The sequence below is a fragment of the Numida meleagris genome, chromosome 3, assembly GCF_002078875.1.
Source record: "Numida meleagris isolate 19003 breed g44 Domestic line chromosome 3, NumMel1.0, whole genome shotgun sequence".
NCBI classification, from domain to species: Eukaryota; Metazoa; Chordata; class Aves; order Galliformes; family Numididae; genus Numida; species Numida meleagris.
The window spans coordinates 27,682,829-27,709,401 of NC_034411.1; the positions used below are offsets into that span (position 1 = coordinate 27,682,829).

General features: G+C 43.9%; 1 protein-coding gene across 3 annotated transcripts in view; it reads left to right on the forward strand.

Annotated features, from left to right (window-relative positions):
• The window catches only part of LOC110395903, a 53,965-nt gene that overhangs the window by 12,052 nt on the left and 15,340 nt on the right, over positions 1 to 26,573 (forward strand). For all 3 annotated transcript variants that reach the window (XM_021390936.1, XM_021390937.1, XM_021390934.1), the window contains exons 2-3: positions 4,980 to 5,055; positions 6,166 to 6,656. In XM_021390936.1, coding sequence (XP_021246611.1) covers positions 4,980 to 5,055; positions 6,166 to 6,656 — 567 coding nt within the window. The remainder of the gene's footprint in view (positions 1 to 4,979; positions 5,056 to 6,165; positions 6,657 to 26,573) is intronic.

Consider the following 26,573-nt stretch of genomic DNA (forward strand, 5'->3'; position numbering starts at 1 on the left):
AGTTAGCTGGATGCTTGTCTTGCTGCTCCTCATGCACACAGCCTCCACTGTATCAAACAACTCCACCTCATACTTCAATTTTTTTAGGGCAGTACAACCAGTAAGTGAGAACTGCTGGGAATGATTTGTTCTGCCATAGAAATAAGGCTGCCTTTTCTTTTGCAAGCTCATAGATGGTTATTAATGTAACTAATTTTGATCATATGATAATTTAATTTCTCCTCTGTAAGCAAAGACAAGGAGGAGCTGCAGATTAATAGGATTTCTTTTATTGTGGCAATACAACAGTGTTTCAGGGCTTTTGAATCTAAGGGTGGCTGGGCCTTTTAGGGCCTGGGCAATTCTGGCTGCAGCTAGTTGTCATTACTCATCTGACAAGCAGCAATGGGGAGGAGACAGATTCTGTCTCTAGCTTTTTCTTATGTCTGCTTGTTTGTCTTTTATGATAAATCTCTCCCAAAGTTAAATGTTTTGCACTCATTTATTCTTAAATATCACCTGGCTATTGCACACAAAACCATCTTTGCTTACTGGAGGTTGGTGCAAAATCAAATGTTTGGGAAATTCATGTTTCCATCTGGCACAATGGGAGTCCTTAACCTGACAGGATGCATGTCTGGTGCTGGAGGACCCAGGTGTAAGACAGAAATCCACATCAACAGGAGGTTTCTGTGTTTGAACTAAAGATCTTTGCATTTCTGCAAGGAAGACTGGAGGGTGGGTGGGCACCTGTTCTTGTGGTTTTATGCCATGGCTTGTAAACATTCACATCTATGTGAATTGGAGATTTTCTTCTCTTTAATTGTGTACGTTGAAGTACAGCGTGCTGGGGCACAGTCCTGGGCAGCATGCTCTTGCTGAACCAGCCTGAGCAGGGTGCAGGACTAGAGGATTTCAAGAGATCCTTTCCAATCTGAACAGTTCTGCAATTAATGTGGTGTGAATGAAGCAGGATCTAGTAGGATCTTTGACACAGAGATCAAGTTTTCTGTTATCATAGTGTCACTGTTCAGAGTTCATGAGGCAAATAGGACTGTGCTCCCTAAGACGAAAGTACATTTTTGGCTAAGGTAAAATGGAGACTTTAGAAGGGAAGCTGGAGGGTTGAACACAGTACCACTGTGTTTAGTGAGATGCCGTTGAAAAGAAGAAAATGTAAGCGTTGAAGCCTAGGAAGCATCAATGGAGAGAGCATTTATCTCCAACTGATCAGAGCATTAGTATTTGACTTCCTATATCCTTATAGTTTTGGAAATGATTGTTATCCTTAGAAATGTTTGGTCCTCTTTCCAATTGTAAATTAATATTTGCCCGTGTGAAATGTTATGGTGTAGCGGAAATGCTAAGTCACAGCTTGAACCAGTGATGGAGCACCTGGTGGGAAGGCAGGGCCAACCCAGGGAAGCTCAGGTGCATGCAATGCACCTGAGTAACCAGAAGGGATGGAGCCAGGATCCACCCCTTCCCAGACCTCATTTAAGGGTTGGCGGAGATCCCTGCTGACTGGAGGCCTTCCGGAGGTAAGCAGCTTTTCTTTTTTTCCTTTGTTTCTCCATGCATGGCTGCTGCATTTGAGCTTGTCCTCGTTAGCTGCAGCCAAGGACTTTGCCACCCTGCCATTATTGCTGTGCTTTCCATCACATTATACTGTTACTATATGGCAAAGAGCTTTATGTATAAAATTTGAACTTTGTGAGATTAATGCTTGCCTGCTATGAATGCTGGTTCTCTTTTAGAGTTAGAACAAGGGAGCTAGCATCTCATATGCAGAAGGTTGTGAGACTTCATTTCCCAAAACTGCGACATAATCTATGGAAGGATTTACTAATAAAGGGAGAGTTTAACAATGCTAAAATAGAAAGCTCTGGTAAATGGCTAATGGGAGGGAAATGATTATGTCTGTGGCTGAAGGATGGGAAGACCAAGCAGGACAGTATTTGCATATATGTAACCCACACAGAATCATAGATGAGAAGACTTTTGAAAGACAGTGCCAGTCATGTGAAGTCAGAGGGAAAGTGACTTCTGAGTCTCATCTTTTTCAGTCATGCATAAGCTGCACAATTGCTGGGTTTTAGAACTTTTTTTTTTTACAGTTAATATTTTCACAGTATACATCACAGACTGATTTCAATGCGTAGTCTAGAGCAAGGGTTTAATAAACTAGTAGGACTAGCAGAAGAAATAAAAGTCTGAATGTCATGAGGAATGAGCTACTGGTCTGATGTTCTTCCCAGACAAAAGATAGGTATTACAAAGAGCAACACTTGGTATGTTGCTATTAAGTTGTTGTTAGAAGAGTGGATGCTTGTTTTCCAAGTGTTATGAAGATGATTAACATTATGGGAGCCCCTTTTTCCATGAAGACTATCGTGTTGTCCTACCACTGTAATTTCTTTGGTCTGTGCAGTGGGTCTAAATCCACAAATTCAGTTTCTTCTTGGTTGAAACAAAGTTTCTCTTCTCTTATAAGTGCTCTGGGCAAAACCTGTAGAGAAGCCTTTGTGATAACTCAGAAGGGCTGAGTTGCAGACTGCCTGTGAGACTGGGAATTTAGCAGAGACTAATTATCTGTGATGAGACTAGAGGTCAGCTAAATTGCACTTGTGCCAGAAGTAGGCTAGCTGCATTGCACTTGTATGGGGCAGGCTGGGTATTTTGGAACAGCAGACACAAAGACCTTCAAAATCTCAGTTGTTAATTCAAATCCAGCTCCTGTTTTAATAATCTCAAGCCAGCGTCATTGTACAGTGACTCTTTGACCTGTATGTGCTAAGTGTCACAGCCTCTCTCTTGGAAGCAGCACCATGCCATGTATTGACATTTTTACTGTACAAAGCTCGGAGCTGACAGGTTTCCCACGCAGAGACCTTCAAGCTCGTTGAAAATCTGGCAGTGTCCAAATGTATTTATTTATTTAGCTCTTCTTATTTATTTTTTAATGTGTAAATGAGCAACAAAGTAAGGTTAGTACCTCTCAGGTTAGAAGTGGAGCCCTAGCTTTTGTTCCAATGACAAGGCCGCTGTTTGTTCAGCAGCCAGCACAGTGGTATCTCAGTGTCAGCTGCCCACCCCTCTGTGGCACAAACAGGGTATTATACCTGTTCTGGGGACAGTTAGAACTCTGTTAATTTGGCAGTGTTCCCTAGTACCAGCTGCCTTTATTGAAGAGCGTATGTGTGTGAATGTATGTAAGAAAACTGTAATTGTGGTGGAAAAACAACTCCTTGCGTTGACTTCAAGAATATTAGAAACACAGGTAAATCTTGGCCTCTTCCCGTTCATGATTTGACAGCTGGAAAAGTAGCTTAAAAAGACCAGCAAGGTAGAAAGATATTTTATGGCTTCTTAAAGGGCTTTGTAAATATGGAAGGTTAAAAGGTAGCTCTTAAAGAAAAGGAAAAAAAGTTGGCAGCAGACTTCTTTCGGGTTAAAAATCTCTAGAGGATGGTGACGAAGTAGGTGAGTTGAACTAATATCTGTCAAATTTAGTATCAGTATTTCTCTGCTATTTCTCTGTGTCAGTTGTATATGTCTTTCACTTGGAGGCACCTAATTACGTGTAGTTGCAATTTTGGGTGTCTGGGAGGCTGAAATGCTCCAAGGACATTTCCCTAGGAAGAGTGCTGCAGGGGAGATGGGTCCATACCAGTATAATGGTTGGTTGCTTGCTGCCTCACCTTATATATAAGGCATGCGCAGCTCATGAAACACTTTTAAAGTGGAAACACAGCGTGTGACTTTTGAAACCCATTGTCACTGGATACTGTTGTCGCCAGGTAACTTGTGAGACTGAGATAGCCAAGAATGATGGGAATATTTGTTGTTATTTGGGAAAGAAAGGTGTAAGGGATAGTAAAGCTCATCTGCAGTGATCATATTATTCCAGAACTGTCTCTTGTGAATGTTTCTGTTGAAGTATTGCATTTTCCTTTGACTCATTTCTTTTTGGCGCTGCCAGGGACACATAGTAAGCTGCAGAGCTCAAAGGTTTGATTGGGTGTAGTAACTTCCAGGTATGCTCTGTGCAGCGGATCAGAAGTCAGGAACATGGTAGGTAGGATTTCCTCTACATATAACCAACTCCTGCTGAGTTTCAGATATGACCTGCAAAAACCTGGATTCAGATCTCAGTCCTTCTCAGTAGGTTGCCACCAAATTTGCTTAGTGTTAGAACACATGTAGAATAAGTGGTATTTGAGCAAGCCACTTACTGCACACCCAAGTCCATTGGCTGACTCAATGCAAATATTTCTGAAAATTCCTGATAGACAAAATACATGAGTTGTTGTTACTCTTGGGGCAAATATTCAAGGGTTTTCAGCTAAACTCTTAAGTATTGGTGTTGACGGGGAGAGTATAATGTTGTTAGTCCCTTTTTTTTTTAAAAGCCTGTTTCTTTTATTTCTGTTACATTCTTCAGAGTCATGCACTAGGAAAGTGAGATGTCTGTTCTTTTGTGGCTTGTGTGTGTGCCTTCAAGGGGAAGTGTGGGTACATACATAAGATGGCTAAAGTTAACATGCCACATCCACTTGTGGGTGCCTTGTGAGATGATAGTGCTGTTGACAGGATGTCTCTCTTTTTTTTTTTTCTTCCCCCCTCTAAAAGTGATGGGTTTTGAAGATTCAGTTGTCCACATGATGTGGATGTGGTAGGTTGTGATGGTTATAAGCGGTGTGTCTGGGGAGCTAAGGACAGGGTACATTCGTTGTGCTTGGGAAAGAATTGGTGGTGCAGTAAGGTGGAAATAGTGGTAGGTTGTTTGTTCAATGTTGCTTCAAGTAAGAGGATGTGATGGGAGTCTGAGGTTGGGAGATGAGGATGTGTTTACAGGGAGGTGCTATAGTGGGGTGTGCGGTTAGTTGGGGTGGATGCCTGCAGGATATGAGAAGGGGAGGGTGGGGGAAGTGGCTTGAGCAGCAGTGAGGCAATGCTCAGTGCTCATGATGAAGCATTTTCTTTCTCCTTGCTCCTAGATCTCCTACCCCCCAAGTGATGAGGACAGCGATGACTCTGAGGGAGAGAACCAGGAACTTGTTCAGATCGACAGAGGTAAAGGGGCAAGATAGGAGGGTACTGGAATTTTCACATGTGCTCTTGCAAGTGCCTCCTTCACAGTGCCCACTAAACCACAACCAGATACATTAAGTCAGGCACCTTGAAGTTTTTGGAACCTATCAAGGGAGAAACTGGTGATATCAGATGCTGTAGTCCCACTTCTCTTATCGGAGATGGATACTGTTAACCACATGTTAAGCTGCCAGTACTGTAGTTGTGGGGCAGTCAAGGTTTCCCATCAGGTCAGCAGCAGAGCTGTGAGTGAAAATGTATCTTCTGTTCCATAATGTGCATCTGCATTCTTCATTCTAGATTTTATCTTCCTTTTCACTTCCAGTTTCGACCGACCTTTCTCTATGATCCTGGACTCATTTGTCTAGTTAGTTCCCTCCTGTACCACTGGTATTGGGTAGCTCTGTTACTGAATCTAGCTAGGCATCTTGAATAGAAGAGAGATGCTTTGCCATTGATTTTGGATGTGATATTTATTTATCTGTAAGAAATGTATCTGTCAAGCTGTAGTCTCTGCCATTTATACATGCCCTATGTTTTATCACAATTCAAGTAAAGTATGCTGAGCATATGGCTGAAGGCAGGCTCTTTTATATGACAAACTTCGGAATAGGAAGAGGACCTTTAGCTCCAGAAACAGAATCTGCTATTTGAGCTACAGACATGCTTCTTAGAATTAGAATATTTTTAGAATAATAAAACTTACATGTTTCCTCTGCCCTGAAAACTGATCACTAGAATTTAATATTTCTAGATGGAGGTAAGGGCCTGACAGTACACTTACAAGACCATGTCTTCTCTGCCTTTTGTGGGTAAGGTGGGTAGCAGGTCCATGTTCTTGTGTAACTAGACTTCCAGCTAACAGCTAACAGTTTGCGAGCAGATGTCTAGCGGTATGGTCTAAACAAAGATCTGGAAATCTCTGGGGGAAGCATTCAGCAGGGGCATTTCTTCTGGGGAAGAAAAGGTGGAAAATGGCTCAGAAGTTTTCTTGGGAGGAAGTAACGAAAATGGGTCAGGAGAAATGGGGCCCACTTCATGGCATGAGATACAGATCTGCTCTGTCACTTCTCTCTTGCTTCTTCACACCAGAGAGAAGACGGAATTGTACCTTGACCCCTCTGGCCACCAACCAGCTCCAGAACCAGGAGAACCAATGCTGCAAGGTCCGGGCCCTTCTCCATGCCAGCCTGGATCGCCACAGCTCGGAAGAGGAGCTGGAGCGTATCAACCGAGAGTTTGCCGCTGAGAAGCGGAAGTGGTCCCAGGTCAGCAGACTCGCGTGCTGCAGTGACAGCAACAACACCTCCTCCAGTGACGAAGAAGTGAAGAACTTGTGCGCCATGTCCTTCCAGCCCGTTGCAGAGCAGGCTGATGGTCTGCATGCAAGCCCGAGCCCCGTGCTGTTCAGTGCCTCCCCTCCCAAGAGACTCCAGCCTCTGGTGCGGAACCCAGCCTCTAGACCTTTAATCTTGACGAGTGTTGGGGCAGGCCTTGAGCAAGTCATGCCATGTAAGAGGCATCGACAAGGATATGGGGATAAAATCTGCAGGCCCAGCCTTGACCTGGAAAAAATGCAGCAGGTAAGGCAGAACTTCATACCAGGAAAGTGGCATCACTTGAAAGGAGGTGTTGTAAGCAAAAGTGGAAGAGGATTATCAAGGCAGGGTTCAGTAGATTCATGAAGTTGCTTCTTGTGATCATGCCTGCAGAGGCACAATTGGTTCTTCTGCAGTCTGTCTAGGATAAATTAGTTTAGATACCTCTCTTAAGAGGTAAAGTTGCTGCGACTTTAATGGCTCTTGCTACAGATGTGCCTTTATCTTGGTACATATAAGGAATGCAGCATATGTACAGTCTGGATTATTGCATTACACAGGAACAAAATCACTGGAATTCAGTTCAGTCAGGTTATTCCTGCTGCAGTGAGCTGACCCATACCACTTACTCCAATAGGAACTAATTGTTCAGGGGTGTATAAACGAGCATCTGTGCAGTGAAAGTAGATGTAGATTTGATGTTAGGTGCTAAGTATCTGAGTTTCTTGACCTCTTCAGACTTGGTCTTTTTCTGCTTCCTGCAAGTTTTACAGCAATGTAAAACTGTACTTTTTACATGCTTAATAGTTTACAAAAGCAAACTGCTTTAGCTACAGTTGCTGTGGGGGGCTGGGACTGAGGTATAGAATGTTAGGAGTTTGCCCAAGGTCAGCTGAGGAAGAGATGTGGGCCATGCCTGAGAAGAGGGTGTGGGTTGGCCTGCACAGGGCCTGTCTGTTGCTGCTCTTCAAGAAGGTGTTGCTGCGGAGTTAGTATTGCAAATTGCTCTTCATTATTTGTTTTTCTTGCTCTGGTATAGTGTCAGTCTGAAAGAATATCTGCAGACATCTGCTGACCATGGTAAATAGCTATAAGTTATAAGATAGTTATTTTCAGTTCTGAATTTCCTCTCATTAGAGAAGAATTTTGCTGTCTCTGGCTGGATGTACTAGATCTGACCTCATTAAGAATGTTCCCCTTAAGCCTATGAGGTGGACCAATTGGAAAAAAAAAAAAAAAGACTGTATTTATTTTCCATTTCCCCATTACATAGCTGCCTCAATCCTGCTGTCAGCATGTATACCATGAACAAACCACATGCTTAGGATTTCAGTACAGTTTCTTACCCCCCTCCTCTACCTTCTTGCTAAGTCTCTGCTTCCAGAACATTCAAAAGGCCCAGTCTTGCATTTCACATCACCCAAATCTGCATGGATACTGACACACTTTAATTGGTCTTGCATCCTAATGAGAAGAGACAAAAAGCTGAAGAGCCTGTGGGGCCCCCCCAGCTTTTTTTTTTCTTAGCGCATGTAAGTGATATTTTTTTTCTTTCTGCTCAGGTGCTTTCTTTGATTTACAGCAGGTAGATGCTATTTACCTAGAATCTGCCTTTAGTCCCCTTTGGCGCATTGTGTTTGGAAGTGTGCTGGTGAAAGACAAACTGAACAGGTTAAAAACTCAGTTGAATAAGCCTTTCAAACCATCGTGGTTTTTCTGGGAAACCTTATGAGAATGATTTGCTTCCTGGTTTGTCTGGTCTCTGTAATTCTGGGTTAATTGTGGTAATGATTTTTTGAAAAGAATTTGAAATTTATTGGTAGCAACATTTATATTGTGGATGCTGCTTTCACTTCTAGGTTGTGGAATCTCTGTTTTAAAGAAGTGGTATTAATATTACTAATTTTAAAACGGTACATTTTGGGGGACTTCAGCTTAGGAAAGCCAGCACAAAGTGAGATGCAGTTGAATTTTGTGAGAGTGTGATCATTTGTATTATTTTAACATTTTTAATTGATTTATTTTCATCTGGTAAGCTCTTCAAGCATTATGATTATTTCTTCCTTGATCCAGAAAGTCTCATTCGCTGCATGTCTTTGCTTGCCATCGGTACTTGTTTCTGCTATGAAAATCATGAGAGAAGCGTTGTAGATTCAAACTTTTGCTGACTTGTTTCTTAGGACAGTGATGTGAAATCTGGTTTTGATTCTGAGTTCTGCTGTGGAATCCTTATATGAAGCTGGGCAGGTCTTGCTCAGCATATCTATTCCCTACCTGTACAGTGGGAGCTACAAATTTCTTTTTTCATCTGTCTTTGTTCTCCAACAAAAATGCCTTTTATTAAATGTCTGGGCATTTGGCATAATGGGGCTTTTAATTATCAAAACAATGCAGATGAGCAAAGTTAATATTAACTGGCTACTCTAAGGCTCCATGTGGACTCTGTCCATTAAGCCACTCTTGATTTGTGATTTGTATCCTTACTATCTCACACTTTTGCTTGCCAGAATAAAGCTGATAGCCTTGATGAAATGGATACTTTTCTGAGCAGCAGATGCGTTCCCTACACTTGTCCCTGAGCATTCATGCAGCTCCGCGGAGTATCTGGCTAGATTATTTAGTTCTAGAAGCAAATATGTTCAGAGACTAGAAGATGTGCATGCTATAGTTGCTCAAGCGTAGGTGAGGAGATGGTGAGTGCTTTCTTTGCATCAAATCCTGATTCTGTTGAATGGTGATAGAAGATTAGTCCATAGAGTTGTGGTGTGGTGCACCTCTGTGCTGGGATGCTTAAGCTGTTCTTAAGGTTGAACAAACAAGGCAGTTTTTGCAGGAAGACGTGCCTTCCTGGGTTCCAGTGAATTTTGTGCCCTTCTGTCAGGAAGGGGAACAAATTTGAGAGAGAAAAGTGGGTGGGGGGAAGTCTGAGTGCTTTTAAAGGATTAGGGTATTGCTGTGCTTCTACCTCCATGGCCTGTGGATAAAATAGAAATCTCCACCATCTGGACCTTTCAGTTCAGCCCCTCTCAGCAGGAGGGGCTGCACAAGAGCATGTTTAAAAAATCTCATTCTGGTTAGGTGCCAAGCCATGTCTTTCCTGCTTCACAGGACAGTGTGATTCTGCCCTTTTGTACCCCAGCCATCAGTTTGGACAGTTGCCTGGAGTATTACCCACCCTGGTTGGTTAGCTACCCACTTCGTCTCTTCTCTATTGAGGCTAAGAAGGGGAATTCAATACACGCTTTTCTTCGCTTCTCCAAAGGACTGGAAAATTACCTCAGAAGACTTCTTTTCTTTCCCTTAATTGGGCTGAAATACCCTGGCTCGTGCAGACGCCTGTATTGCTGCAGTGAATGCCCTCTCCTAGCCACCCCTTGATCATGGTTCTTAGATAGCAACCTCATTACGCACAGGCCCTGCTGCCAACCACTTGCCATTTAATGAAGGCCGTGTGTGTCCCAGAAAGACTGGCACCCTGTTAACATGAGCAGATCTGGCTTTTGTGGCAGTGCTGATTCTCGAGGTCAAGCAGAGCATGGAGAACCTTTGATGGTTTGAGGTAAAGGCAGCAAGGACCGCAAAGTTTAGCAGATGTATAAGGAGGTCCAGGCTATTTGGAACTGCTGAGTTTCATTCCAGGGAATGAGATTGATTGTTCTTGACGTGCTCTGTAAGCAGAGAGGAAGTAGATGATTTTTCCTCCTGTGCCATTTAGCGGGGTTTGCTGGAGCTCCTTTGACTTTTCAAGATGGTGAAAGTAGATTTCAGAGTGCAGCCTTTGCAGGGAGGGAGAACATAATCTGAGAGCAGCTTTGGGTTGGCAAAATGGGAAACCAAACTGTTCTCATTTGCATGTGGGTAGATGGCCCGTAGGGGAAGCATCGCGTAATAGTACAAAGCAGAGCCTGCATACCTAGGTTATGCTATGAAGTCATTAGATAGTTTTGAACAAGTGAAATGCTTCTGCAATGGTTTACCTGTGTGTATGAGCAGATAATATCAAACTTCCATTGTCTTATGGAGGCTTAATGCATTGTTTAGAATGCTTTGAGATTCTAGGATGAAAAAGGCCAGCACAAAAGAGAAAAACGTGCCCTAAACTTGAATTTCTTGCTTCAGGCACTGCACTCTTTTGGTGAGTGAGTAGTTTCAGTGCATGATGGGTGATGGAGGCTTTGTCTTGGCTTGACATTGAAGTGACCTGGGGCGGAGTGATCTCTGATCTGAGCTTAGCTGTGCTATCAAGCTCAATGGTTCTTCTGCTGAGTACTTGAATGCCGGCATTTTGGATGGACAGGGACTGCCAAGGCGATCAGCTTTGAAAGCTTTCTTTTGGGCTGATATCAATTGCACAGAAGCTGCAGGAAAGCAATCTGTGGGCACTCACCATAAAATGACCAAGAAGGGTCCGGTGTGTGAACTCTGGTCCACTGGGATCCAGGCTTCGTGCTGCTTGTGGGTCCAGGGTGAGATTTCCATATCCTTAACACAGCTGGGCTTTGCCCTCACCTGCCTCTCCCAGACTTGACAAATAGCTTCCAGACAGAGAATGTGAGAGCTCACAAGTCCTTTTCACCTTTCAGCCTCCCATTTGAATCAGTCCTTGTCAGTTACTGAAAATTGTTATCGTCTGTTGTCTTTTCTGAACTTGCCTCTCACTGCTCAGGGATGCCAGAAAACCCACTCCTGCACTGCTGATGGTTTCTTCTCTCTCTGTCCTGGGCCTTGCTCCCCAGAGTGACGGAATAGCGTTCACTGATCTGTGCTGAACATAATGGCATACACCAGTTCTTCATGGGCCCAGTCCAGAATTTGTCTTTCCCGGGTGTGAAAAGCTGGGTCATAGCAGTGCTTTGTCCCCAAGTACAGCTGTTTGCTTCTTGAAGCAATATAATAAGGAAACTGTTGCAGAAACCAGTTGCACCCTGATAGAATGAGAAATTCTGCTTCTGGTAACTTTCTGCTATTTTGCTTTTATTTTTCACCTCTAAAAAAAAATACAGCAGCTGTTCATCCCACGCTGAAGCCCCTGACCATCTTATCCCTGCCAGCATTTGGCAATGAAGCAGCCAATAAAACATGCTACACATAGCTGCTGCAAGACAATCCTAGCATGGGACAGTCGGGGGCTGGAATAAAGAAGTATTAGACTGGTCATCTAGCAGGGGTGCAGTTCTGCTGCAGGAGGCTCTGGGATTCCTGGCACGTACCATGTGAGGCACAGTAGATGTCTCATATTTTTCTCTTTTTGAAAGAAGTGAGGAGATGTTCTCTTCTGATTTGCTGTCTCAGTGCCCTCCATCCGATGTCTGGTTTGTGAATTCAGGCATTTGTAGTCTGATGGTGAAATATGGAGAGGGGAGGAAGAGTGCTTTCTGAGAATGCCCAGATCTAGGAAGTAGAGAGTCTCAACAGCAAGGAAAGGCAAAAGGAACTTCACCTTGTTCAGAGGTGGTGATTACGATCCTGTCAGGCAGCAGATATCTTTCTCTGCATCCCCTGAGTGTTTCCTGGGTAGTTCTTCCTCTCTAATCCATGCAAAAACATGCTGTAATGGAAGTACCTGTGTGCTGTTAGGGTTGGATGAATGAGAGCAGAAGAGAGCAGTAAGCTGTGCAGAGTTTAGCTTACCTTCTTTCTAGGAAGGAGAATGCTTTCCTTTCCTTTCCTGAAGGAAGCAAGTGATGTTGTTACTCTGCTGACAGTATGGCTGAAGGTTCATCTCCTGCCATGGTGCCTGCTTCTAAACATCAAGGGCAAGGTGGGTAAGATAAATCATTATACTCTTAAGCTTTCAGCATAGATCAACATGATAGAAGTTAAGCAATCTCACGGAATGGCTGAGGTTGGAAGGAACCTCTGAGGGTCGTCTTGTCCAACTGTCCTGCTCCAGCAGGGCCAGCTAGAGCCAGTGGTCCAGGACCAGGTCCAGACAGCTTTTAAATATCTCCCAGGATGCAGACTGCACATCAGTATATAGCTGTTTCTGTCTGGAAGTCTTCATCTATCTCTTTTTCCCTAGGTATCTATTCATGTAACTTTGCCTTCTCTTGCCAGGAGATGTTAGTGATATAGTTACTAGGACTGTCATGGAGCACAGGTACTGTTGGTTGTGTCCAAGCATGAGCCAGTAGTGAGAACATGTGAAACCTGGTTCCTTGAGGTGCTGCTTTGGATCTTGAAAGACAATCTGGTTGGTGACAGGTTTGCTTAGGGTGATCTGGAGTGTACCAGAGAGCTTCAATGAGTTAATGCGAGAATGTATTGACGGGAGAGAGAGAACAGAAGTTCTCTGTGAGTTAGGAAGGGGAAGAGGAGAACAGAAATCAGTGGAAACATCTAAGAGTTTTTATTTTTTGAAATTATTTTTGGATTAAGATTCCCAAAGGGACAATAATAGTACCTGGCACCAGTGGCAGTAAATTATGAGCCTGAGGTTAAAGCCAACGGCTTATCATTTAGATTGGCAGGCTTGCTGGCTACCTTCCCAACTCTGCTGTCTTTCTGTTTTCTGTAAGCTGCAAAGCCTGGTAAGAAGGTATTAGGCTAGAGCTGGTTCTTTGGCTGCAGACCAGGGAGAGGAGATCAAATGGGCATATGGGCACCACTGGCATATGTTCTTGGGATTTGACTGAGGGAGATGTTCTGGGTGATGCTGGTGCTACTATGCGTAGTTTTAACTACTGGTGTGACTCTGAGGGATAGGTAGGCCTGGAGGGAGCAAATAGGCCATCCCAGGGTAACTGGAAGAGGTGAACTAGTTGAGTAAGTGAAAGGCAGGCAGGGAAAGTGCTCCCATCTCTGGTGCCAGCATGAATGGGCTTTTGACCTCTGTATCATTTTTTTAATCTGTCAGAGCACCACTGAGAGTAATATCTACTGTTAGTAGTGGAAGGCAAAGCCCAGTGCCCCATACCTACTGGCAGTGGTTTATGGTGGGCTGCTAGCAGGCTGCGGCAAAAACTGTGCAGCAAAACACAGATTGTAACTGCAGCAATGATACAGCTCATCAAAACGTGAAGTGGGGTGAATGGTTGATTGTCCCAGAATGGGCACTGGGTTCGATACCCAATGGTGGCTACGTTTTTGACGTATATCCATTCAGTCCCTTGTGTTGTCCACTGTGGGCCCTTTTTGAAGAAGGTTTTGCAAAGAATGTTTTGTGTCTTGCTTTGACGTGACACAGTGCAGAAGGATAATGCTGGTGTGCTCCCTTTCTCTGAATTCAGCCCAAGTAGCATTAAGGGCCTGGCAGATTAAGAAACTTTGCTGCAATCTGTTTATACTTTCCAGCAAGACCACTTAATAGATGTTGCATGTAAGTGAAAGTCAGGGCCTTCTCTCTAGTGGTCTCTAGAATAGAGCAAGATTATCCTCACCTCTCTCTTCCTTGACATGTCTGGACTAGAAGGAGTGCCTGGGTTGGGTCCCAGTGTGGCTGTTTGTTAGCCAGATACCTCTCCCTTCCCACTCCTCCCTCAGCATGTGGCTCATTGTGATACAAATATCTCATCGTTGCCTGGGGAGAAAAGGAGTTAGCAGGAGGCTTTGCCATATGCTGTAACTGCCCATGCTGTATTCAGTCTGCAGATGAATGGATCTCTCTTCAGGCGTGATAAGTTGCATCTTTTGCTTATGGTAACAACCTCTGAAGAGGAGAAAGATTTACAGTTATCTTCTTCAGAGGAATGATGAGGTGAACTTGAGGGGTTTGGAAAAGGGTAAGTGGCTGTTTGGACCCAAGCGATTCATTCCTGTTATAGCCCAGAGAGCATTTGATGGTGGTGTCAGTTTTCTGATCACTGTTTGGACTTGATTATAAAGGTGAGAACCTGGAATGAGAGGAAGATATAGGTTAGGCTTTTTCTTTTGTTCCTCCCCAGCTGCCACTAGTAGCATTGAATTCCCAACTTAAGCATTTACACAAGTGACCGGTCAGCACCCATAAGGTAATGGGAGCTGCTACTGCTTAAAAATCACACTGTAAGGGGAAGTTACAAAAGTTATGGTAGCGCAAGATGGAGAGCAAGAGCTTGTTTTTCCCTCTGTGTAGCCGTATATCTTGAGTTAGGACACTTTTCTTGTCCAGCTATTATTAGCAGTGGTACTTGAGAGGTGACCCAGGTATCTTTGCACTCTGCATCCTCCTGGGGAGGGAGGGCAAGAAGGATGGAGGGAGGTGGTAGGCCAGGTTTGGAAACAGCAGAAACAGAGAGGTCTTGTGATTGATTTATTAATGCCAGACTTGTGCGTTTAGGTTTTGCTACCACAGACTGAAAGCAGGCAGCTTGTCTTGGAGCACATCTGAGACTTGAAACCACAGCAGCCATTACTGTTCAGCAGGCAGAAGCTGACTGAGCTTTTAAGGCCAAGTCTGTGACTAGAGTAAACACTCTAGGAAATGCTGTTTTTTGAGAAGAGCTTTGGTGCGGTGGAATAGCCAGCCTGGCTGTCATCAGTGCAGCTGTCCTTGGCGTGGGCTGGGGCTTAGCTCTGATTTTTCTGCCTTAACTCTGAATAGCCTCTCCATTGTTGGCTCAAATGAGAACTGCGCTGCTGGGCTCTGCTTGGCTCTGCTCTCACTGTCTTTAAGCTGGTTGATGTCAATGGGAGTTTTGGGCATTGGTCCATGGCTCATCTCACAGAAAGAGGCACTCAACAGTGGCATCTACTTCTCATGTAAATGGAAAGAGCATTAAACCAGTGCAGGTTCAGCTCTAAAGCTCTCTGTTCTTCTCCAGAGCTTTGTTCCCAGATACACACTTCTAGTTGAGCTGCAATTGATTATGATGAAATAATGATAAATAGGTCAGAGACAAACACCTCGAGGCCCAGCTGAAAATGTGTCATTGCATTTTTTTTCTAAATGTAAGATTTCAAAAGCATAGGTGTGTCCTGAGGGCAATGAGTAAATTAGAAGTACATAAATGAAGATATTTCAAAGAAACCCTATTAAGTTTGCTGATTTTCCTCTTTGAAAGTATTCTTTTTCAATCTTAGACATTGCTAGCTCATTTCAAGTACCTCTTCAGGTACATTCAGAAATGAATTTGTGAAACTCAAGATTCTCTAAAGTGTTAGGAACTTAATGTAAATGAGAATTCTGTGTTCATGTCAATGCCGGGACAGAAAATTGAAAATTTATTTTCATTTCTAAAAATACGCTTATGTTTTAAAATTTTCACATATCCTTGTGAGGTATAATTCTACTTTCATATGTTTGATCGTGGAAAACTAGGTTGAACAGTTATACAAACGATTAAACCATGGATTATTTCACAAGTTACTTTGCAAGTGCTGTTGGCATGCTCATTTTTGACAGCGTAGCTGAGTCTTTTGCCTACCTGTGAAGAGTTTAGAAATTCCCTGTCTTGCATATTGCTTCACAAGCTCATCAGACACTCCTATGGGCTCTGGCCTGATGGTATGTGGGGATAATGGGATTAAGAAACAAGGAACAGTTTAACAAAACATTTTCCAAAATGTAAAGCTGGGAGATGGTCTATATAGCTCTGTAATAGGTAGAGATATCCTTAAATTACAGTCAGATGCCTGATTTTCTTGCTTCTATAGATCCATACTGGCTATATTACTGATGATGTGGTTTGCAACAGGGAAACCACCACAGGTCGGGGAATGACACTGGGTTTGTTCAGGGAAGTCTGTTTCTGTTACTGTTTGCTGTACGTATAAGAAAGACAAGAGTCACATGAGAACATGGTGTACCTGCTTAGATAGGGCTGTATATCGAGCATACCGTAATGCAAGTCTCAAAATCTAAGTTGCTGTGCTTTGTTCTGAGCTCTGAAATAGCACAGTGATTGTAGTATATGTAACTTCATTGTAGTTCTGACTTTGTGCTACAAAATGATGCTTCTAACTTTTTTCAGCTTACTATAATTTCCTGTGGAGGTGATGCTCTTGGAAAATTTATTTTGGGCAGAGAAAGATGCTTCTAGTGTGTCAGCTTTCTAATATGCTAGTATATCTTCTTTCATTATATGCCTAATGTTCTTTTCAAATCTCTGACTGCTGCAAGAAATGTGAAAGGTATTCTTGATGAACGCCACCCAAAGCCCCGCGTGCTGTTCAGAGCTGTGCTGCAAGGCAGGTGTGGGCTGGGTCTGCTGTACTGGGACCTGGCTCAGGTCATGGGCATGGGAGAATGTTCTGTGAGCGCAGTGGTTAATTACATGCTTAATAAATGGATTAACTCCTTGGAGTAAGAGGCCTTTATCCTGTTAGCCAGCCACTTCAGCGTGTTTGCTTGTCACTACTGTGTATGTGAGGCTCAACAGGGAGCAGGAGAATGGGGGACATGTAGATGGTAGGGTGGAAAATTTGAGAATGGCTGGGTTACTTCATCACTTCTTTCTGTAGTTATTTAGGTTCTACTACTGTAATTTCCAGGATGTTTATGTGAAGACCAAAAAAAAGAAAAAAGTCTCTCTGGTCTGTTAATCATCTTCTGACCTGCAATTTCTAATGTAGTACTTACGTAAAATTATTTTCACATGTCCTTGGAAACAAATGGGATCTCACAAATAAGCATAGTCATGAAGGAAGAAGATGCTGAAATAAACTGTGCTGACATGACATGCACGTGTGTGTCAGGATGGAAAGAAATGGGACTCTGTACCCTGTGTTCAGACACTGTGGAGCCTGAGCCAGCCCCATGGCTTGGGATGTTTGCTTGTTTGTTTCTTTGAGACAAGGTTGTTTTGGCTTCCCAGAGCTATTTATGCAGTCAGTCTGCATTTGGCTTGTTCAGAGCTTCTCCACTGTCCACAAATCCAAGTTCTCATCTGAAGATATGACCTTGTGTATTTGCTCTTTGTTGTCTTTGTGCTGTTGGCAGCACTGACTCAAACCCAAGGCAAGGGTTCCCAAGAAATGGCATCATTTGCTGTGCTCAGTTGCAGAGATGATGGGAGGCAATTCTAAGTCACCTCTGGAGATTTCCATTATAAAGAACAGGCTGTGTGTGCTGCTTGAGACAGTTTAGAGCAGTGAGTGTATCCTGTGTTGCTCTGTTCTGAGAAGCTCCACTAAGAGCAATCTTCTAAGAATTCATGGTGAAGGTGTGTGTTTTGGGTTCTGCCCAGACACACCCACTGATTTCTATTGACCATCTTCTATGGTGGATTAGAGGTGGATGCAGTATGTTTCTTACACCTCTGGAAAAGGCCCTTTGTCTTAAAGTGTGTAGTAACCCAGGTTTTGAGGATGGCAAACAGGCATTCAAAGTCAAAATGTATCCTTTTAACCACAGACACTTGATATCACCGTCTAAAGCATTCAGGTTGGCTTTCAAAATGTGAAGAAATTGCCTTAAAAATCGAGAGCCCCCAAACAGTTATGAGCTGTTTTTTTTGTTTGCTCTCCACGGATACAACTCTGCTTTCTAATGCTGGGCAGAACCTGTGCAAGTCAGCTCTCTTCTGGAAATGTGCTGCTCCAGATGTCCAGGCTGTTGGCTGTCTGTCTGGTGTGTATGAGGCCCTGTGGCCTGTGAAACCACAGAGCCATTGGGGTGCGGGGGGGGGGCGGGGGGAACTGTCATGTTCTCAGCTGAGGGTGCTGGTATGGCATCAGGGACACCCTCTGGTGTACCTGTGTCCCTTGTCGCTCCAACCCCCCTTTCTGAGTTTTCTTCCTGTGTGCGTCCCTGCAGTGTCACATCTGACAAGTCTGTACCTTTCACTGATTTTTCTTGTTTTTTTTTCTTTCCTAGGCTATACAGCTGTGTGATTTTTTTTTCAGAGCCCTCTCTGTGTCTTCCTGCTCACAGGAAACTGTGTTTACGGCCTGACTTGTGCTAATGTTTTAACCCCTTCTTGGTGCACTCAGGAGGTAGGGTTTAAACAGCGAGCATCAGGAGGGGTTGAGGCTGCTTATTTTGAGCCCCCAGTGCTGCTGCAGGAGGCAGAATGCCTTCTGCTCTAGCTCTGCCTATGGCAAAAGTCCGTGGGGATGGAGAGCTTTGGAGTCGTGTCCAAGACAAAGCTCTGGTTAACAGTCACAAGTTGGAACTGCAAAAGCGAGACAAAGTATAGAGATATCAGATGATATGTTAGACTAGACTGGATGTTCCCTGTGGACAGCTTTGGAGCCAAAGCTGGGAATGAAGGGAGGAAACAGTCACATTGGCAACCCTGAATTTAAATCCTTGTAAGCTTTTTCTCAGGAGATACTACCATGCCTGCCAGCTGTGGATACCAAACCCCTCCTCCCTTCCTAAGCTTTAGTGAGCAGGAGGGGTGAGCCTAGTGTTTGAGCTCTGGTAGCTTTGGCGTGTGTGGATGAGTAATAGGGAATTAATGAATCCTTCCCCTTAATATTTTTGTTACTCCACAGGTGCTGGAGTTTTTTGTCAGGTCCATTTCCTGAACAAATGGAGTTCTGCTTTTTTTTTTTCTTTTCAGGCCTCAAAGAAAACTCAGTGAGGGATTTGGGATTGGCGAGGAGTGAATAGATGAACCATCTGATGTACCCTGCAGATCAGCAGACTCAGATTCTGCCAGACCAGCAGGGGAAGTGGCAGCTGAGCCAGAGATGCTGCATATAGAGCGTTCCATTTCCACCCCCCATCCCCAAGTTCAAATCAAAGGGCTAGTAATAGAAGTGCCAGGGCAAATCTGGCCTATTGATCCCTGTTTGGGGAGACAAGGCTTCCATATGGATCCAGAGTGTATTTGGAAACCATGTGATAATCAAGGAGCAGTAGAAAACCAGAGTCACCTACAGACAGGCAGGAAGTCTGTTTGTGTAAACCATAATTGTGTAAGTGGGTAACAGTGTTTGCATTAGCTGTGGCTCTAGTGTGATATTCAGGGAGAGCTTCAAAGCGCAGATTGTAAGCAGAATAATGTTATCTGCACCCTGGGAGTGGTGGGAATTCAGTTGCTCTGCCAGGTGTCAGACCTTGCCAGCCAGGCTTTGACTTGGACCCTTCTGCAGCAGACACTGCCATGAGCATTAAGTGCCACTCCATTGCAATCACTTGTGCACCTTTCCCAATTTAGATTTGACTGGTTTGCTCTTGCTTAGAGAGTGATCTGTTGCGGGAAGATGTACTGTACCTGCAGTTAAAAATGACCTGTGATTCAGGGCCGTTTCATATTTGCCGGCTGTCACTACTAAGAGCAATAGGTGAGAACTGACAAGTCCCTCCCAGTAATGCACAAAATAAAGTGACTAATGGCACTGTGCTGGAGGGAATTTTGTGAACAATCTGATCTTTTTTGTGTGTGTGATTTTCATAGTTTATGATCCCTGACAAGTCCCCCATAGTACACTTTTCTGTAAGGTTTCTTTTAATTTGAATTTATTCTTAGCGATCACTTGCTAATCAGTGTTTCCTCTGTGCAGAGGCACTAAGCAGTCAGTGTTTACACTAAAATAGAGGCCTTGGGTTCATAGTGTTTGCTGGCCAGGGGTGTTGCCTGAAAAACTGGGGCTCCTCTAGCTGTTAGAGGTAGGGGCCCTTTATAATGGTGTTCACAGACTGAATGTGTTTTGAAGGAGTTTCAGCTTGAAGATAAGTGTGGCAAAAAAAAAAATGTTTTAGTGACTAATTCCAAGGAATATGAAATAGAAATAACTTTCTAGAAAGTTCAGAGGCTTTTCAGGATATTCCAAAGTATCACCACAAAATTTACAGCCTTTGGATGCTGGAGTTTGTTTTTGTAGGAAGAGACTGCTGGCCAAACTGCTTGGATTGACTTGTATTTTAGAGTGCTGTGAGGCTGCTTAAATTCTGGTGGAGCAACATCCAGCTTCTGACAGATGATAGTTGTGTTTTAAGGCTGTAGCTGAGATGGAGCTTTCCTAATGCTGCCCAGCTGCAGGGATGAGGCTGGACATTTGTGGTAGTCTAGCATGTGTGGGCGCTACCTTGGCAAAGGGCATCTCTGGTTGAGGGCTGCACAGGGGGCAGTGTGCATGCAGAGCAACCTCAGGTGACAGCTGGGAAGGCCTTGCCCTCTTGTTTCTCTGATGATGAAAGTCATGTGTGCCTGGGAGCCTGAACACTCCAGTTGTGGAGGTGGCTAGTTTGTGCACCTGGTGGTGCCTGCATGTCCCTGTGGTGTACCCCCCCAACTCAGGGCTACAGCCAGCTGGAGTTGTTTCCCTGTACAGCTGTAGAGGGGAGCCAATGACCTACCCTTTTTTCTTGCAGCTTTTATACAGTAGAATTAAGAGGCGATGCTCATCTCATAGCAGCGCTGCTCAGTGCCAAGGAATTTAAATAAAAAGCCTGACATCAGCCTATAAAACAGCTTAAAAAATCTTTTGCTTGCTATCCTCCTAAGCTGATCAGGAGGGAAGACATGGCTTTGTATTTACAGGGTACCTGTCATGTTTATGAGAGAAAAGAGAGGAGGCGTAGTCTGGTTTCCCTTGGACCTTGCTACCTGGGCTGGTGGCTCGGAACCACTTGCCCGGGAGATGCCTGCACTGGGCCATGGTGCTTTTTGTGAAGAGATGCCTGGAGCTGTTGTGGAAGGGATGCATGGGGAGCCTCCATCTTGCTGCTGGGCCCAGCCTAGGGCTTGTGGGGTTTTGCGCCTCACTTATGGGAGTGTTAACGTTGGGAGTAGTCAGTCTCCTTCTTTTAATTCAGGAGTCTCCTGCCCCTGTGTCCCCTTGGGCTGGCTGCTCTGTGCCACATGGTGGGACTGGGGCAGGTGGCAGCCACAGCATGCTGCACAGCAGCCACTTTGCTCAGAGCCTGAACTCCCTCTGCCCACCACAGCTGCACTCCAGCCTTGCACCTTAACTTTCCTTAGGCACGGCAGGCAGGGTACAGCCAAAATTTGGCTTTGGGGCTGCTGGAGAGGAGGTTGGGTGGGCTCCCAGCTCTTGCATGCCTTCCCAGGAGGAAGGGCAACATGATACGCTACTCTGGCCACATTGGTGCCTTCACCTGCTGTGGCACTGGGCTGGAACTCGTGCATTGTGGCTTCTGCACCAGTGCCTACTTCACCTCCTGTTACAAGAGGCATGGTGTGGCCATTTCTGCCCTTCCCTTCTCAGGTCACAAAGTTGGTTCATTGAGTTTCTGTTGGTTTTAGTATTTCATGGACATTGCATTGCTGGGCATGGTTTCTTCCTTCCTGCGCTCCCTCCACCTCTGCCTTTTGCTGTGTCCCCAAGAGTGCATTTTGTGTGTTGTAATGTTTCCTGGGGCTTTGTAGTTTTTCCTCTTTCAGTTCTTTCTTCCAAACAAAGCCACATTATCTGTCTGTTTCTGTATTTATGTTCTCTGTGATAGACACTGAAGCTTTGACTGCCTTGTTCCTGGAAAACTGGGGGTAACTGGGAAGCTGGCTGGTAGTGTTAACAGCATGGAAGCAAAGCAAGTTAGAGAGCTTCAAAATGCCAACAAGTGACAGACGCATCTGTGTCTTCAGACGAAGTGCACCAGTTCTTCATCCAGGAGAGTCCTCAGCAAAACTAAAAAGAAAAACTTCTGCTTAATGTCCTTTCAGAAGCCCGGTTTGAAGTCAAGTTATAGCAAACTTACTGAATGCAGTCTTATTTTGTTATTACTTTGAAATCTTTTTCATAAAACAAGTGAAAAGCCCTTCAAAATCCTTAACTTGAAACAAGGTGATTGTATATCAGTATATGGAGTTTTAGTGTGCTGATTTTAATGTAAATTAAATCATGGGTGAAGTTGCCCTGAAAGTTTCTAAGAACCCTTGCACCGAATAAACTAAACTGGTGTGGGAAAATATTAATATTTAAGGGCTGGATGCAGCTTACAGGCCCTTAGGTTTAAAACTACTACCAGATAATGATAATAACTAATAATAATTAAAAAAGAATTAAGTAGGCAACAGAGCTGCTGCTTTGTCCTATGGAGGTAATAAAAATGAAACCATTATAAAAATAGAAATGTGCGTATAAAAAGCAGGTGTGAGGTGAAAGGTGTTTACTAATATACAAGTTGATACTTGCTCTGTACACTGATTCCAGTGATTGACCACGCTCCTAAATATTTGAAAATTAATCTGTGGTACCTGATTTTGAACTGTTCATAGCCAGAGCCGTAAGTATTTATTTTGACCCTCAGTAGTATGACATAAATTCCCTCCCTCTGAAGGACTGCACTATTCCTAGAAGGATCTTGCAGTAACGATGCCTATATGCTTTGTTTGCTGATGCATCGTACAGTCATCTGTGTGATGCAGCAGTTTGTATAAGCAGTGACGTGTGCACCACTTGCTGTCTCGCTTAGGCTTGTAACTGTTCAAATGGATGTTAGAGGTCCTCAAGAACTGCTGCTGAACTGGGGATTTTTCCTGAAACGAGGCTGAATGAGAGGGCTGTGCTCTGAGTGAGGCAGGGGTGGTGTTTCATCTCTGCTGTCAGTGTGGTATTTTGATGTGGCGGTGACATGCCATGAAGCTGCTTGTACCAGTTCAGGGGCTCATTACAGTGTGTTATTCAGTAGATATGCAACCCTCAAAGTGATTGTTTCCAACTCTTGCAGCTTCATTTTAGATCCAGATCCAAGAGGGAGGGAGTCACTGGGTTATGAGCAGAGAGCATTTGTGTAATAGGAGGTGGGATGGGTGGGAGGATTCTTAGCCTGAACTGATTCTGCTGTTTTCTGGAAGTTTAACCCTAATATGTTCCATTTTGAATGTGTTTTTAGAGTGAAGCATTAACTCTTGTGCCTTCAAAAAAAAAAAAAACCAAAAAACTTTCCACATTTATTTAGTCATGTCACTTCCTTCTTTTAAGTAGAAACAACGGCAGATCATAAAACAAACTTTCCGCCATGTGAATAATAGTGCTCACAGGTTGTAGGTTTCAGCTCTGATGTCAACGCTTCTGTCTGAGACCAGCAGGAGAGACTTTTTAATTGAAATAGGGAGGCTGAGCAGAGGCGCTGCCTCTCTTTCTTCCATTTCTTTTTCTGCAGGTGGAAGAAAGAATCTCAGAAACCAAACCCTGCAGTTTATTCTCAGCTCTGTTAGTAATATTATCCATGACCTTCGGCAAATCTCTGCTCTTCTCCTTGTTACAGCTCTTGACAAGTGAGGAAATAAGACTGCTCTTCCAGATTGGCCTGGGAGTTCGGAATAATCGCAGGGTTACTAAGCTGATTAATAAACTGAATGTGTCACCTTTTTTATGGGCTGTTCCCCCTGGCTGTAGGCTACTGCAAATTGTGTAGCCAAATAAATGTTATTTCAGCTCTGCCTGTATCTATGTAAATAGGAGTTAATGAGTTGCTTTGTCTCATGGCCAGCTCCAGAGGGAGGATGAGGAGAGGCTGCCATGGAAAGTCCCCAGCTGTTGCTAGGCACCGCAGCGTTGTAGCTTCCTTCTCCAAAACCATGCTTAGGTTTGGCAAGGAGAGGGAAAACCAAGCGATGGAAAGCCCTGCAAAGATGTGTGGCTTACTTTCTGTAAAGCATGGCTTTACTGTGCTGGGTGCAGAGAGCATGTGGCTGCAAGTGAGGTGGAAGCAATTTGGTTAGATAGAATAACATTCAATAACTGGCCTTCTATTTATTCATTCTCAGCTGCGGGATCATGTGGCTCGCTTGTTATCTGTCCCTTCTGTTCCTCCTGCTGTTTTTTTTTTACTTCTTTCTCTCTTGGACCCTCGCAGTGAAGCTGGAAGAGTGCAGCATGAGTGGTCTTGCCATGCTTCCAGTTTACGTAGTAACAGGAAAACCCAGCTATTCCAGAGGGTTTCCTCTGAGGTTTATGCTCCACATTTATAGCCTGCAGATGAGGGGGTATCATATTTGGAGTTTAGTACCAAGTCTATCAAATGGCACACTGGACATCACAATTAACTAACACAAATTGTTTTGTAGAGCATCGTGTTCTTGGTACACAATGCAACGTCCTTGAACGGTAGCAAATAGCGTTAAGATCCTTATACCGTTAAGGCTTGGCATGACAGCATCAGTGAAAAGAGTAGCTGTTTTCTGCCAGAAGCGTAGGACTTCAGATACAGCTGAGCACTTGAATTCCTCCTAGTGGAGTCTGTCTGGTTGTCATCCACCCACGGCTCATTCAGACTTTTCAGTCAGTCTTTGTCATCTCTTCTACAACGTGTAATTACTATCTCTGTTATTCCTCCCTAGTTGTCTTAATATGAGGCCAGGGTGAATATATTTAAGGTCTTGCTGCCTCTGCATAATTCATTGTTGGAGAATAGTGTGTTTTGTGGCACTCTTGTGGAGTCAGAAGGGGACCTGGGGATGGGACCTTGCTCGGCATTGGGTTGAATTGGAAAGTATTGTGCTTTTCCCCTTTCAGCAGAGGATCCCATGGTGCTTCTGAGGCACTGCAGAATGCGGTGTCACTGCTGTGCTCCTCCATCCTTGGGGATTCACCCAAGTACTGTGAAGCTGAGCTTTACATCTGTCTGAGGAAGCGGAGAGTCTGCACAACCACACAAGTTTCCAACTTGTAGTCAAATGGGTGTGGCAAGATGTGTCTTGCTGTAACAGTGTTCTTCCCCCAGACAACAGGGATTGGTACCATGAGTTCTGATTCTCACTTTCATTACACGACTCCACTTTCTCTTGCACGTTTTATCCCACCAGTGGGCTTGTGGCTTTTGTTGTCTAGCTTACCTGGTTTGTGCAGAGACATGTTGAGTCCTTTCTGGTTAGAAACCCTGGGTCTGTGCTGACATGGCAGCCTGTGTTTCCAAGTCAGACTGAGGGAGAGCGGCATCAGGTGTGGCCACAAGTGAGCCCTTTGATGACTAACAGAAGTAAGGTTGGGATTTACCTGCAAAAGCATTAAAAGAAAAATAGCAAAAATCCTTGCAGCACTTACCTTAGCCCCTGCAATGTTTGCGCTTTCCTCAGACCCTAGAGTTCATGTGTACAGGCTTCAAGGCATGCTGCAGAGTCCCTCTCTTTGCCAGACATATAGGTGTGTGCTGAGGGCTGGATTTTGGATCTGAGTAGCTGGTATGTGTAGAAATGGTGGGTGGGTTTCCATCTTAGAGGGGACTGTGTAGATTAGTTCTGCGAAGATGCATTTGTGGAACATAGAGTGGCAGAAGCTGTTGGAGGAGTGGGATTCCCATCACACAAGTACTTTCTACTGGAAAAAAGTGTTCTTTCTTCTGGGCACTCTTGCCAGGTTGTTTTTTTTCTGATTTTGTGCATGTGTGGGGATCTTATAGGTGTGTTTTGTTGTGTGTGTTTAAGCTTTTTTGAGTTTCTAGTCATTTACTGTGTTGCTTTTTTTCTTTTCTTTTAACTGGAAAAAGCAGGAAGGCTTGAAACAAAAGGAGTAAGGAAGTAGTAAGGACTTGCTATTTACTGTCCGTATTAGTAGGATGGTGGGATGGTTGGATGGTTTTTCCTCAAGTTTTGTCTTAATATCATTCGAGAAACACTTCAGTTGCTTTGTTAAAGTGTGTTTGTGGAGAGGGAGGGGAAGTATTTTCCTACTCGTCACAGAGCTTTCCAGCTAGAAGAGTAGGAAACAGGAGCTAAGAAAATGTGTTGTTTCTTTCAAAAGCTGACAGAGAATCTCTTTCCTGACATGTCCCCATCAATAAGATTTTAACTATGAATAGCGTAGTTGAAGTACTTTTAATGGAGAAAGTGGTTTCAAACTTTATTTTTCCACTTGGAGGGTTTTGTTTTGCTTGTTTGTTATTTTGAGAGGGAAGAATGGTTTTGTTCACTTGCCAACTTTGAAAGCGCTGCCTCAGAAGGGGGATAGAACTGCAACTCACCTGTTTATTTCTGAAGTTACGCAGAGTAATTACTGTTTTAGGTATATCCTGCTTGCTAGGTCGTGTGGTTCATGTTATGATAGCTTTAATGACTCTTCAGTATATAGCAAAGGGATTTAGGACTGTGGGCAAGTACTTTTGCCTTATTTTGTAATTCTAAATAAGTAAACGTAATGAAAATTACTGTTAAATAATGGGAACATCCACATATTCATAGAAGAGAGTACTTTTTCTTCATAAAAGAAATTCCTGCTTCAGGGCAGAGTCTAACCACTAACTGACAGAAATTAGGAAGAAACTTCCTTTTAAGCAATTGTTTCACTTTGTTCTCTGGGGCATTCCTTGTACTTTCTTTTGGAACCTGGTGTATTGGCTGCTGCAGGACTGTCTAGGCTGGATAAGAGAATCTTAGGTTAGGCTGATCCCTTGATGGCCACTTCTGGTGA